Here is a 13,545-nt window from a genome sequence, read left to right as displayed (position 1 = left end):
TCACTAGGCCCAGTGATCATTAAATTCTAGTTACTGCCCTATTTGTTATTGAATCTTTATAATGCTGTTAAGGATAGGTTGATTGGTTTGCTTGTTTTGTAGTACTGGTATCAAACTCAAGGTTTTCTGTGTTCTAGGGAAGTACTCTAGTACCGAGTTGTTGAGCTACACCCCAACCCTAGGAATAGATTCTTCAGGCTTTCTGTGAAGCATGCATTTTGTGAATGGTGTGGGATACCTGTTACCAGACAGTACGGGTAGCCACCCATATCTACAGAAATAAAAATTTCTGGTAGGAGTAGTAGTAGGTTTTTAAAGAAAGTCTTTTTAAGAGTGTGGTGCCGAGGCCAGGTTGGGCAATGTAGTGAGATCTTATCTTTAAAAAGTTAAGAGACCCATATTCCCAGGTACTACTGTATAATTGTAAATGTTATACATTTGCCTTAGTCAGTAGTGAGTGCAACCCTCCCCTCCCCCATTTTCTTTGCCCTTCAGTGATTGTTCCTTTTAGAGAGTATGCTTTTTGTTTCTTACTACTGGCTATGGTGTTAGAAAAAAAATTTAAGAATAACTGGATATGGTGACACATGCCTTATTACCCCAGCACTATGGAAGGCTGAGACAGGAGAATCTTGAGTGGTTTTTGTTTAAATTTAGAGGATCTTAAAAAGATTATATGCATGTGTTTTATAGTGTGACCTCACTTTGGTTGGATAAAGAAAATGAAAAGTCAACTAACCAAACTGATTAACATAGTCTTTTACAACTGCAAAATTCTATTGCAGTTACAAAATATGTTTATAGTCCTACGTAAGATTTAGAGGCATAAGCTATGTATTCTGTAATTAAATTCTGGAGGGAATGAATTGAGTATATTTCTTAGGAACTGAGTGATCAGTGGCAGTGCCATGTCATTTATTATGTAGTGGTTAAGAACATGGGCCTTGGGGACTGCCTTTTTTAGCTCCTTAATTAGCAACTTTTATTAGTTGTGTGACGTTGAATTATTACTTAAATTTGGCCTTAGCATTTTTATTTCTAGGGTAAAACTCTATACCTGGGGGGAAATGAGCAGTCAGGTATCAATGGATAAATCGTGTAACGTGGCAGATAAAATGAACGAACACAAGACATACTAACAGATACAGATTAAAAGGACAATACTGAACAAAATTTCAGAAGGTAACATACAGTATATCATTGGAATAAAATAAATATGGCAAAATGGTAGGATATGATTTTTGTAAGATACGATTCTTTGTAATTTAATACAAAAACAGTAAGGGAGGCCTCATGGAAAAGAACTGGGCCTAGGTTTCTTGAACTTTTTAAATATCAGGCCTGATTGCATACTTCCTTTTAACGTGATGCTGGTGATTATACTGTATCTGTGATGAAGTGAATATATGAATGGACAGAAAAAAGCTTTAAATTCATTGATATTTCTAATCTTTCGTTTTGCTCACCACAATCTCATGTATTTCAAAAGTAGTGACTGTGTGCTGGGTGTTGTGGTACCTGCCTGTAATCCCATGTACTCAGGAGGCTGAGGCTTGAGGATCACAAGTTCAAGGCTATCCCAGCCAATTTAGCAATACCCCTCCCCCTGCCTTCCCCCAAAAGACTGGGGATATACTGATGTCATGCTTCTAGACATTTTTCTGTGTTTTAGTATAAACATATCACCACTTTCTCTTCCTTCAAGTGGGTTTATACTATAAATACTTCCTTTTTAAATTTTAACAAGAGTGTCATACCATTCCCTGACAATACTTATTACTGATTTTTTTGGATAGATATTTCCCTTCTACCTCTAGAATGGTAAATTTCACAATGCTAGTGTTTTCTGTTGTTAAATACTTTTATATGTGATGATGTTTAGCATAACTAGGTAAAGTGTATTTGTTGATTTAATGAAAATCGTTTAATGAGCGAAGCATTCTATTTCTCATTGATCTAAAAACAATCACAATCATATGAGCCTACTCTAATGGGTTGTATATTACATAAAGAATCAGATACGTGAACTGCTATTGCAATAAAGAAATTAAAAGAAGTTAATGTGATAAAGGAACTTACTAATTTAGATTGGTAGTCAAGTAAAATCTTATCTGTAGGTAATAGGCTGAGTACCAAATGATGATCAAAAGACAAAGAAGAGGGCCGGGGATTTAGCTCAGTGGTTCCGCCACCTGCATTACAAGCACAAGGTCCCGAGTTCAATCCCAGGTACCAAAAGAAAAAAAAAAAAGAGAGAGAGAAGAGTATTTCAAATGGAGGAAACATCTAGTACCAGATCATAAGGCAGGAATTTGATAATTTTTGATCCTTTTTAAAAGTAATACATACAACTCATTATATTGTTCTCTTGACAATTCAAGAACAGTTCCCAGTTAAATAGCATTGATCTGGAACTTCATTGTCCCATATAGCAGTTAGTTAGCCACATATACTTATTAAAATTAAACTAAAAAATTCAGTTCATCAGTTTCATGAGCCATATTTCAAGTGGTTACCATATTGGACAGCATAAATAAAACAGCTTCAATGCTGCAGAGTTCTTTCACTGATTGCTGTTCTGGAAAGCCTGTAAACTCAAACTGTATTTTGTTCAGTATTATGCTCCTAATGTTTGACACATATATACATGCTGAATAAATATTTGCTAAATGATGAAATAAGCGGATAGCTGAATTGGAAGCAGCACATCTGTTCCTGGACGGGGAACAACAAAATGTGCTTAGGCTTTGAGATGAGAAAGAGCTTGATATGTTTAAGAAACTGAAACAAGACTGATGAGAACAGAGAGAAGAATGATAGTTTCAAATCAGCATGAAGAAATTGGCAACTTGAGCCCTAAAGGCAATGAGAAACTTTCTGAATTTTGTTGTAAGTGGATTGAGAAGTAATGAAAAGACTTGTGCTATACCACTGATGTGATCTGCTCTGACTTCTTCTTTTATCAAACTGTTCTTTCATTTTACTACCTCTTGAGAGTTTTATTAAAGTGATAAGTATAGTAAATTATTAAATTGGATTTTTGAAGTAACTCTGCAGGAAATTCAGATTATTCACTTAGCTTCATTTTTAGTGTCAGCTCCTGCACCCTTGTTTTAATGATCATGTACTTACAAGCATGAACTTAACATGGAAGAACTTGTTTTTGTTTTCCAGTGAAGGTGGTGTTTTTAAGGCTCATCTCACTTTCCCAAAAGATTATCCCCTCCGGCCTCCTAAAATGAAATTCATTACAGAAATCTGGCACCCCAATGGTAAGTTTATCTAGTTTTACTTCTACATTTGCAAATATGATGGCTTGTTATAAAAGATTTCAAGGTGTGTTGGGTCTGGTGGTGCACACCTGTAATCCCAGCACTTGGGAGGCTGAGGCAGGAGAATGGTCGAAAGTTCAAGGCCAGCATGGGCTACATAGTTCAAGCCTAGCCTGAATTAATAGTAAGACCTTGTTGCAAAAAACTAAACAAACAATGATTTCAAGGTCAATAAGAAAGATGTATTTCTCAGTGAAATTGCTTTGGAATTTTCATACTCAAGTAATTGTGCACATTATGCACATGGCCTTATACTAGATTCTTTAAGAAAGAAGGACTCATTTAATGGGTCATATAGAAAAAGATAATATTAATTTTTTTTTGAGATTCACAAACAAGTTAGTTACAAAGTTTACATTAATAGAGCTCAGATAATTGAGGGCATGCTGTTATAAAAAGCATAGAAATCATTAAACCTGAGTTTAGACCATACTTGTAGACCACAGGCAACTCTTTAACTTTTATCTGTATTCTTAGCTGTATAAGAGGACCATCCTGGCTGCATGTGGAAATGCACACCTGTAGTCCCAGTACTTGGGAGGCTAAGGTAGGGGGATTGCAAGTTCAAACTCAGCCTGGGTAACTCGGCCAGACCCTGTCTCAAAAATGGGGGTGGGGTGAGGATATATATAGCTCAGTGCTAGAGTCTTTGCCTAGCATGTATCTTCATTTCAAACCCCCATACTGCCAGTAAAAAGCACTGCCCCATGTACTTCATAGGTGATTCATACAGTCAAACAAAATAACTCCTTATTTTTTAAGACTGGAAAGAATCCAAAACTGTGCCTGAAGCGATGACACTGACTTTTTATTTTAAATCTGAGATGAGCTGTAAAAGAAAATCCACATTGTGAGCCAGAGGTTAGGCTAAATAAACTGTTCATACAATTTCCCCCAACTTTTGGTTTTGACTTGTGTGATAGGGCTTGCAAGAGTTTCTTTTCGGATTATTTTGACAGAGTTGTCTTTTTAGCCCATGGCACCTATTTGAACTCTGCTTCTTAACCTTAAGACTCTTTTGGTTGCGAGGAACAGAATAATCAAAAAAATCAGAGAGGAGCCAGGTATGGTGGCATATGTTGGTAATCCCAGTACTTGGTGAGGGAGGATCACCATGAGTTTGAAGCCAGCCTAGGTTACATAGTGAGTCAAGGCCAGCCTGAACTACGTAGTGAGACCGTGAGACCATGTCTGAACTCCACCCTTCACCCCATCAGAGAGGAATGTTTGAATAAATAAATAAAGGTTTATCAGAAGCATGTAGAGCACCAAGGCTTGAAAAACAGTTGGATATCATGAGAAGCTGGAACTGTGAGATAGCTAACTACTGGCAACCAAAGCGAGTATTGCATTTCATTTCTTCTGAGATAGCACTGATCGTAAAAGACTCCCACTTATTTTTCATATCTATAAAGAAACACTATCTCTTAATTTGTGATAGAAGGTATTAATGATATTTGTGCCTGATGCATGGATACACAAATTGGTAACATATGCTTCTCATTGCTTTGACAGTTCTTTTATCTTTTTCTAGGCTTTTGGCAGTTTTTCCTGCCTTTACTTGAATTACTTGGTATGTGATAAGTAATCTTTTGTTGTTGTTGTTGTTTGGGATCTAACTCGGTCCGAACTCGGTCCGCAGTCCGAACTCGGTGTCCGAACTCGGTGTCCGAACTCGGTGTCCGAACTCGGTGTCCGAACTCGGTGTCCGAACTCGGTGTCCGAACTTGGTGTCCGAACTTGGTCCGCAGTCCGCTTGCACAGCAGGCGTTGAAACCACTGAGCTAAATCCTAAGCCTGTGATAAGTAATCTTTTTGCACCTATTTCAAAAGAAAATATAACAAAGCATCCCAATTTTGGATTCACTATGAATGAGCTGTATAACTCTAGCCTGATGATGGTGAACCTTTCATTGATAACAAACAGCCCAGTGTGGCATGCATACCACGTTTGCCCTTACTGCTCTAGGCAAAAACCGCTTTGGACCTTAATTTCTCTATCTGTGAACATTAAATGAGAGCATATATGTAAACAAATACATGAGACTTCCCTTCTTTTTTTTTTTTTTTTTGGTACTGGGGATTGAAATCAGGACCTTGGGTTTTTGAGGCAGGTGGCGGCACCACTGAGCTGAATCCCTGGCCCAACTTCCCTTCTTATAAGAAGAAAGATAGAAAAAAACCCAAAACCAAACTCTCAAAGAACTTACAAATCTCATCACAACAAAAAAAAGAAGAAAGCAGTAGCCTCAGTAGTTTAAGAGGACAATTGATGAAAGAAAAAAAATTGTTTTTAAGTTGAAGAGACTTGCCATTTTGTAGGTCATTAGATGAAGAAATGATCAAGATTTGTTTGGAGGAAGAGGATAATTAGTGAGGAACAGACACCTGCCTGAGGTGATGATGGGGCAGGAATGGCAGCTACAAAAAGAATTAGAAGTATTGATTGAAAGGTCATACTAAAACGGGAAAGGGAAGAAAAACCTGGGGGAGGAAGCATCTGAATATCTGTAAGGCACTGGAAGTACACAAATAGTCACTCAATTATGGTCCCTTCCTTTACAGATGTCCTGGTCTGTATGTGGGAGAGGTGGGCATTAACCAGAATGATGAAGCTGTAGTATGATAGTGATGTAGGTATCCATGTTTTGGTAGCACAGAAAGAGGGAGCCAAGGATTCTTAGAGAATATATTCTTGGATGGAATTTGGAGTGATGAATATGCTTGGTTTGAACACTTGTTGTGTTGGCCATGGATGAATAAATTGATGAATTTAAAGCTATATCATAGGTTTGTCTTAATTATATTTTCTTTCTAGAAAGATTAGACTAGTGGAAGGTTGGAAAGGGAAGCCAAACAGCAAGGAGATAGATTCATGAATGGTATAAAAAACAAAAACTTAAACCAAGAATAGTGCCAGAAAGGGCAATTTAGTTACTTTCACTTGTTGACTACCCAATGTGGGTGGTAGGGAAGAGGAATTTAGAATTGACTGGCCATTTAAGAAAATAATTATAAACAGGGCATGGTGACATACACTTGTATGAGAGAGGCTACTTGGGAGGGTGAGGCAGGAGGATTGAAAGTTTGAGACTAGCCTGGGAAACTTACTGAGATCTTACCTCAAAAAGGACTAGGGATATAGTTCAGCATTCTCCAAGTTCAAGCTCCAGTTGCAAAAACAACACAAAACAAAAAAGCTTAGATATTAAACATTGAGGACACGGGCCTTGTCTGTCATATTCATTGTTGTACCCCCACGTCAGGTATGGTTGTAGCATACAGTAGGTATAGTATTTGTTGAATTAATATAGCAATGATACATACATTTCTACCCCTTGATTCTACTTACCCATAATGTTATGAGATGAAAAATAAGCTTTAAAATTATTCACAAGTTTTGTTAGTCTCCACATTGAATAAGTTAGCAATGAAATATGCATAAATATTGGTTATAGAATTTGGAAATAAGGTTGAAAAATTTTTCACCTAGAATTTTTATTTAATCTTTATTTTTTTGGTACCGGTTATTGAACTCTGGTCCTTCTGCTTACAATGCAGAACCACTGAGCTAAATCCCCGGCCCATAATCTTATTTATTTTTAAAAGTTTTCCCCAAAGTATGCTTTTTTTAAAAGAGAGGACAATTTTACTGTAAAAGATTATTTTCACTAGTAGGGAATATTTATGAGATATATAAGTGGATTTTTGGATTGAACAACTTCTTTTAGTCAATATTTTATTTTATTTTTTGCTGAACAATTTCAGAGTTAAGATCCAGTTATGTGAACATGTATCTCCTAAAAATAAGTTATTTTCCTGTTACGCCTCAAGTGATTATTACTTGTGCTTTGACTTTTAAAAATGGATTTATAGAGGGCCGGGGATTTAGCTCAGTGTGCCACTGCCTGCATTGCAAGCATAAGATCCCGAGTTTGATCCCCGATACCCCCCTCCCCCCAAATTGATTTATAGTGAAGAGGTCTCATGAATATCACATATGTTGATGAATTTTCACAAGTAATATGATGTGCTCTTTTTGGAAATTTAAAGTGGCTCCTTTCCCTTAAAAATATATTGCTTTTATTTGATTTTAAAAGTACATCACTATATTGGTTCCATTTTCTTTGAAAAATTTCTAGACCTTTAACATCAATTGAAATCAGTAAGTTAGTGGTCAAACTAGGAAACCACTACATAGAAACTTAGTTTACCACAGTTTAGATCATATATTGTCTGCAAATGAGGAACAGATTGAGTAGTTGCCATTTAGTCCCATACATTGTATTTACTATTTACTACCTGTAAATGCTAAGCACTATCTATATATATGCTAGATACTTAAAGTTTTACAGAATTGAAAAAGACAGTTTTCATTCCTGAGGTTTTCAGGTGAGCTCTGCATTTGATAAAATCTGTAGCCTTCCTAAAAAGTTAGTAGATCCCATTTTGGAAATCATGTGTATGCAAGTAATGTATTATACAAGTACTATGTGGAGCAGGATCATACTTTAATACTAGATATGTATAATTAAATTAGTGATACTAAACAAAACTATTCTCTAATTTTTCAGTTGATAAAAATGGTGATGTTTGCATTTCTATTCTTCATGAACCTGGTGAGGATAAATATGGTTATGAAAAACCAGAGGAACGCTGGCTCCCTATTCACACTGTGGAAACCATCATGATTAGTGTCATTTCGATGCTGGCGGACCCTAATGGTGACTCACCTGCTAATGTGGATGCTGCGGTAAGGTCACGTGTGTGTCCTCCATATGCCACCCTCTTCCCCTGTTCCTCTCCCTTTTAATAAAACTCAACTTGATAAAGCTGGGTGTGATGGCGCATGCTGTCACCCCAGCACTTGGGAGGCTGAAGCAAGAGGATCTCCATGAGTTGGAGGCCAGCCTGGACTTCATAGTGAGACCTTGTCTCAACAACAGCAACAACTAAAACAAACCAAACCCCTCATGTGTGGTATGTTAATGTTGAAATATGTGTACATTGTGGAATGGCTAATTTGAACTAATTAACATATGTATTACCTCACTGTTTTTCTGTGGTGAGAGTGCTTAAAATCTTTGAGGAATTCTCAAGAACAATATAATATTGGATTTTGGTTTTTTTGAGACAGGGTCTCGCTATGCAGTGTAGGCTGGCCTTGAACTCACTATGTAGCATAGGCTGGCCTCAAAGTCACAGTGATCCTCCTGCCTCAGCCTCTCAAGGGCTGGGATTATAGGTGTGCGCCACCATGCTCAGCAGCACAACACATTATTATTAATACAAAATGTACAATAGATTTTATGACTTATTGTAGCTGTAGTAATAATAGCTGTAATGTGATAAGGGATACACAGTATATAAAAAGTAAATTGTGACAACATAAATTCTATTTGTAAATGTTGGCTAGGGAGGTGTGGAATAAAAATGTAGGTTTTTATGCCATCAAAGGTAAGTTGTTATCAGCTTTAAATAGTCTGTTAATACCTATAAAATGTTCTCATGGAAACTATAAAGCAAAAATCTACAGTAGGTGCACAAAAAATAAAAAAAAAAGCACACCAGTTGAGAAAATTACTTAATCACGGAGAGAAAATTAACCTATAAAAGAACCAGAAAACAGTGAACAAAATGGCAGCAATAAGTTCATATTTCTAGTGGAGGTTAAGGTTAGGGTTGGAGAGCTTTGTTCTGGATTCCTCCATCCTTTGGCTCCAAATCAGGTTGATTCTGTCAGTGTGCTGCTGGCTGCCTCTTGGATTTCCCCTTTATTGCTCTCTGGATAAGATCTTCTGTTCCCTGGATCCCATTTCTTCTTCCTCTTTTTTGTTTTTGGATTCCTTCCCTTTTTGCCTAGGTAGTACTTCAATGCTCGCTTTGGCAGTACCTATACTAAAATTGCCTAGGTACTTAATCCTGTACTAATGCCTTAGGCTATGTAGGAATTAAATTCAGATTCCTTTTATGATCCAAGATATTTTTATGCTTTATGGTTAACTGATACTTTTTATAGAGTTGTGGAAAATTAAAGGTATACAGAATATATTTTTTACCTTTTATTATTGCTGATGAGAAAGATGATGCTATCATGATTTTTTCAACATTTTTAGGTAACCTGTTTTTGTTTTTTCCCCTTGTTTCTTTAGGTTCTTTTCTTCATTCTTGGTCTTCTGAATTTTCATAGTATTATAAAGTCTTTTATTTTTCCATCCTTGTAGTTGGTCTTTGAGTTTAAAGACTTTTTAAATTATTTTGAGAATTTCTCCATGTTTAATATTATCTCCTTTTTTTTTTGGCTTAACAAATGGATGACTATTGAGAGGACAAAAAAATATGGAACGCTTCACAAATTTGCGTGTCATCCTTGCTCAGGGGCCACACTAATCTTCTCTGTATCGTTCCAATTTTACTATATGTGGTGTCAAAGCGAGCACTTGTCTCCTTTTTAAAAACTTATTTTAATTATTACTCAGATTGAGCTCTCATGTGTCATCATAATTTTATAATATATAATTGAATCCAGAGCCTTGTGCACACCTAACCACATGCTCTGCCATTGAGCCACATCCCCAATAATGTTGATTTAAATTTTCTGCTGAGTTTTCATTTTGGCAGTATTGTATTGTGTTAGCTTTCTGTCAGGTGCCATCAGCTGGGGATCAAGCTTCTGACATGTGATCCTTTGGAGGAACTTAAGATACAAACTATAACATTTATTTAATTTTGGGGGCTTTTTTGGTACCAGGGATCGAACTCAGGTCCTTGTGCTTTCGAGGCCAGGTAGCGGAACCACTGAGCTAAATCCCAGGCCCATAATTTTGGTTTTTTGAGACAGAGTTTCGCTATATAGTCCAGGCTGGCCTTGAACTCACTAAGTAGCCTAAGCTGGCCTCGAAGTTGAAGAGATCCTCCTGCCTCAGCCTCCCAAGTGCTGGGATTATAGGCGTGCACCATCAAACCTGGCTCTTTTTTTTTTTGGTACCAGGGATGGAACTCTGGACCTTGCACTTGTGAGGAAGGCCGTGGCATCACTGAGCTAAATTCCTGGCCCTGACATATTTAATTTTAAATAGCTTATTTTCTCCAATAATTTCTCTTTAACTGAATCTTATCACTGTATAATTAACTTAGTTTTAAATGTTTTAGATTTTAAAACATTTTCTGAAGTCTTTCTGATGTCAGTTTTTCTGTTGTATTTTTGTATTATTTAAAAGTCTACTTTTAGAACTCTGTAGACCTTCTATCCAACAGTCCATTCATGATTAAAGAATGAGTGTTTAGGGGGGCAGATTGGAACTTTGTGTGTGAGGGACAGGGGATAAGGTTGTATGGATAATAAATTGAAAGTAAGGGCTGGGGAAGAGGGTATTGTTAGTTCATCATTCATTCATAGTACTGGGGATTGAACACATGGCCTTTGCACTGGGCCACATCCTCTGATTTTTTTATTTTTTATTTTGAGACAGGGTCTCACTAGGTAGTGAAGTTGCCCAAGCTGGGTTTGAAGGTGGGGTTCTCTAATATGGACCTCTTAAGAATGTTGGGATTAAAGGTGTGTACTGGCTGAGGGTGTCAGTTAGATGCTAAAGAGAAGGAGTGATTCCTTTTGGTACTAATATATTACCCAGTATTTCTAATTCTAGTACTCTTAAGGTATTTGTGTAAAATTTAGATATATAATCGTTCTGATTTTAGGAAAATGTGTAGGTTTGAGGGGGAAATGCTGAGTACACAGACTTTAGCCTATTTTTAGCTGTACCTCTTGGGCTTTCTCAGATTGGCCATTTCCAAATATTAGCTGCTTTAGGGTTTTAATATACACTTCCTTGTTTGCTCTCATTCCACTGAGACTTGTCTCAGCTGCTACTTCCTCTTTTGTACTGCAAGTTTTAATACTCTTACATCTGATTTTTGTCTTCTAAAATCTTCCATTATTGGATTGCTTTCTTGCCATTTTCTTTCATATTGAGGGTTCATACTATGAAAAATTCCAGTGTGATCATTTTAATAGGCTCTCTGGTAAGCAAAGATCAACATATATTCTTTTGCTATATTAAATTCATAGTTTCTCTGCATATAAAATGGGCATGATAATATCCCCCTGGTAACCACAGTGTGTGGACCAATGAACTCAACCAACAAATGGTTGCTGTATTATCTAGTCACTTCTTTGGAACCATTTATTTTATTTTATTTTTTTAAAATAAATTTTATTTTATTCCACTCCCCCCAAACCCGCCTCCTGAACCATCATTTATTGATCTCCTGTACGTCTAGAAGTCATTTGCCAATCTTATCTCAGTTGCCAGAGAATATCAGTCATATGCCTCTGTAGATTCCTTTCTACCCACTACCTGCTGTTGACACGAGTCCTTTTTGTTTCCTCTGTACAGTACTATACTAGTTTCCTCTTTGATCTCTGCTGTCTCAATTACCTGTTGTGGTACAATTTTTAGGTGACCATTTCTTGAGATTGTCTTTACCCCTTTGACCAGAATTGCCCTTTGCTTCTGTTTACTTAAAAATAAAGCCAGATTATGCACAGCAAACATGTAATAAAAAAATTTTTAAAAAGCAACTTGTCAACACACACACACACACACACACACACACACACACACACACACACAGAAGAAGCCAGGTATGGTAACCCATGCCTGTAATATTAGAATTCTGGGAGGTAGGAGGATCACAAGTTCAAGCCCAGCCTGGGCAACCTAGTGATTTAGTGAAATCCTGTCTCAAAATTAAAAAAAAAATTTTCTAAAAAAGGGCCCTCAGATTCAGTCACCAGCAGGGGCAAGAGAGGGTATTACAGAAATTACAACATTTTACTCATAAACTTCAAACATCTGAAATATTAGGACATTCTTCTGTATAACCACAACACTTATTATGCCAAATTTGCTGTAATTCCTAAAGATATTCAAATGCCTAGCTTACATTAATTTTTCCCTTAAAATTTTAAGACTTCTTTTTCCAGATTGGTGCTAACTGAAAGATTTTCTGCTCTCTGGCTTGGATGAGTCTTCTTCCCTAGTTCCCTAGTTATCTCTGTACAGGTCAGCAGTATCTTTGATCAGACAGTGCAAGTAATGGTTGGCTTTTGGTATGAAGATTTACTTAGTCTTTGTTGTCCCTAAATTGATTATGTTCAAAGAAAGAAAAACATAGGTTGGGCATTTTTTTTTTATTTTAACCAAATTTTTTTTTTTTGAACCAGGGATCGAACTCGACTTTGCGCTTGCGAGGCAGGCACTGGAGTAATCCCTGGCCCCAGGTTGGGCATTTTTTGTGAGCATCTTCTGCTGTCTGCATCCTGGATAAAATCAACTCTTTTTCTATTGAAACTGCTAGTGCTATTATGTGTTCCATTTCCAAGTGTTTTACGGGGACAGTGATAGAGCACATATTTGCCCTTCCTTTTGCCCTAAATAGTACTCAGATAACATCTCAATATGATATAACTCACCTGTATCTACCTTAGATAAGAGACACTTTATGCTAACTTTGTTTTCTGGTTGTTTCCAGAGGCAGAGCTGGTAACCTTTTAGATAATTTGAATGTCTTATTTGTAAATTGTAGCTTTCGTTTTAGTGTAATACTACACTGTAACTTCTTTTGTGGTCTTTTCCATTTGAAAAGAATTTTCCTGTAGAGATAATTTGCATAGAGATTTCTGCTTGTATATCCCAGCAGAGTGCCTTACAGAAGTATTTTTGGCTGGGTGTGGTGGCACATGCATGTCATCCCAAGACTAGGGGGGAGGCTGAGGCAGGAGGATCACAGCAAGTTTTAGGGCAGCCTGGGCTACACAGTGAGTTCAAGGCCAGCCTGAACTACATAGTGAGACCCCGTTTGAAAAAAACAAATAAAAGTATCGTTGACTGCTTTTCTAGTCTTATCAACTTACCATTTAAAGTATACAAACTACCAAAGGAATATACTTGAAATTAAAATAAGTATTTGAGATTATAAGGAGGTGTTTGCATGAAATCATTTGATATTACCTTTGTATCTACAGAAAGAATGGAGGGAAGACAGAAATGGAGAATTTAAAAGGAAAGTTGCCCGCTGTGTAAGAAAAAGCCAAGAAACTGCTTTTGAGTGACATTTATTCAGCAGCTAGAAATTTCACTTATTTCAGGGTAAGCTCATTTTAAATATCATAGTATTCTTTTTGTCTTTTCATAGGTGCTGTGTTGAA

The 13,545-nt window shown here is 36.8% G+C and overlaps 1 protein-coding gene and 1 non-coding gene across 5 annotated transcripts in view; one reads left to right on the top strand and one right to left on the bottom strand.

The window, feature by feature from the left end:
• Ube2g1 (ubiquitin conjugating enzyme E2 G1) overlaps positions 1–13,545 on the top strand; it is an 83,957-nt gene that overhangs the window by 58,232 nt on the left and 12,180 nt on the right. The window contains exons 3-6 of one of the 4 annotated variants that reach the window (XM_087192006.1): positions 3,175–3,272; positions 4,867–4,905; positions 7,907–8,085; positions 13,363–13,486. In XM_087192006.1, coding sequence (XP_087048132.1) covers positions 3,175–3,272; positions 4,867–4,905; positions 7,907–8,085; positions 13,363–13,449 — 403 coding nt within the window. In that variant the 3' untranslated portion in view covers positions 13,450–13,486. The remainder of the gene's footprint in view (positions 1–3,174; positions 3,273–4,866; positions 4,906–7,906; positions 8,086–13,362; positions 13,487–13,545) is intronic. The other 3 variants (XM_087192007.1, XM_004857239.4, XM_021238277.2) reach the window with 3 other exon arrangements.
• Positions 9,666–9,772, bottom strand: LOC147823876 (U6 spliceosomal RNA). The gene has a single exon (XR_015443344.1). It is a non-coding gene; the product is annotated as a U6 spliceosomal RNA (small nuclear RNA).

The sequence above is a fragment of the Heterocephalus glaber genome, unplaced genomic scaffold (genome assembly GCF_053883595.1).
Source record: "Heterocephalus glaber isolate CG9 unplaced genomic scaffold, H.glaber_assembly_v1.0 deba00001564, whole genome shotgun sequence".
In the NCBI taxonomy this organism is placed as follows: domain Eukaryota; kingdom Metazoa; phylum Chordata; class Mammalia; order Rodentia; family Bathyergidae; genus Heterocephalus; species Heterocephalus glaber.
Note: the sequence above shows the minus strand (reverse complement) of the source record. Positions and strands in the feature narration are given on the sequence as shown.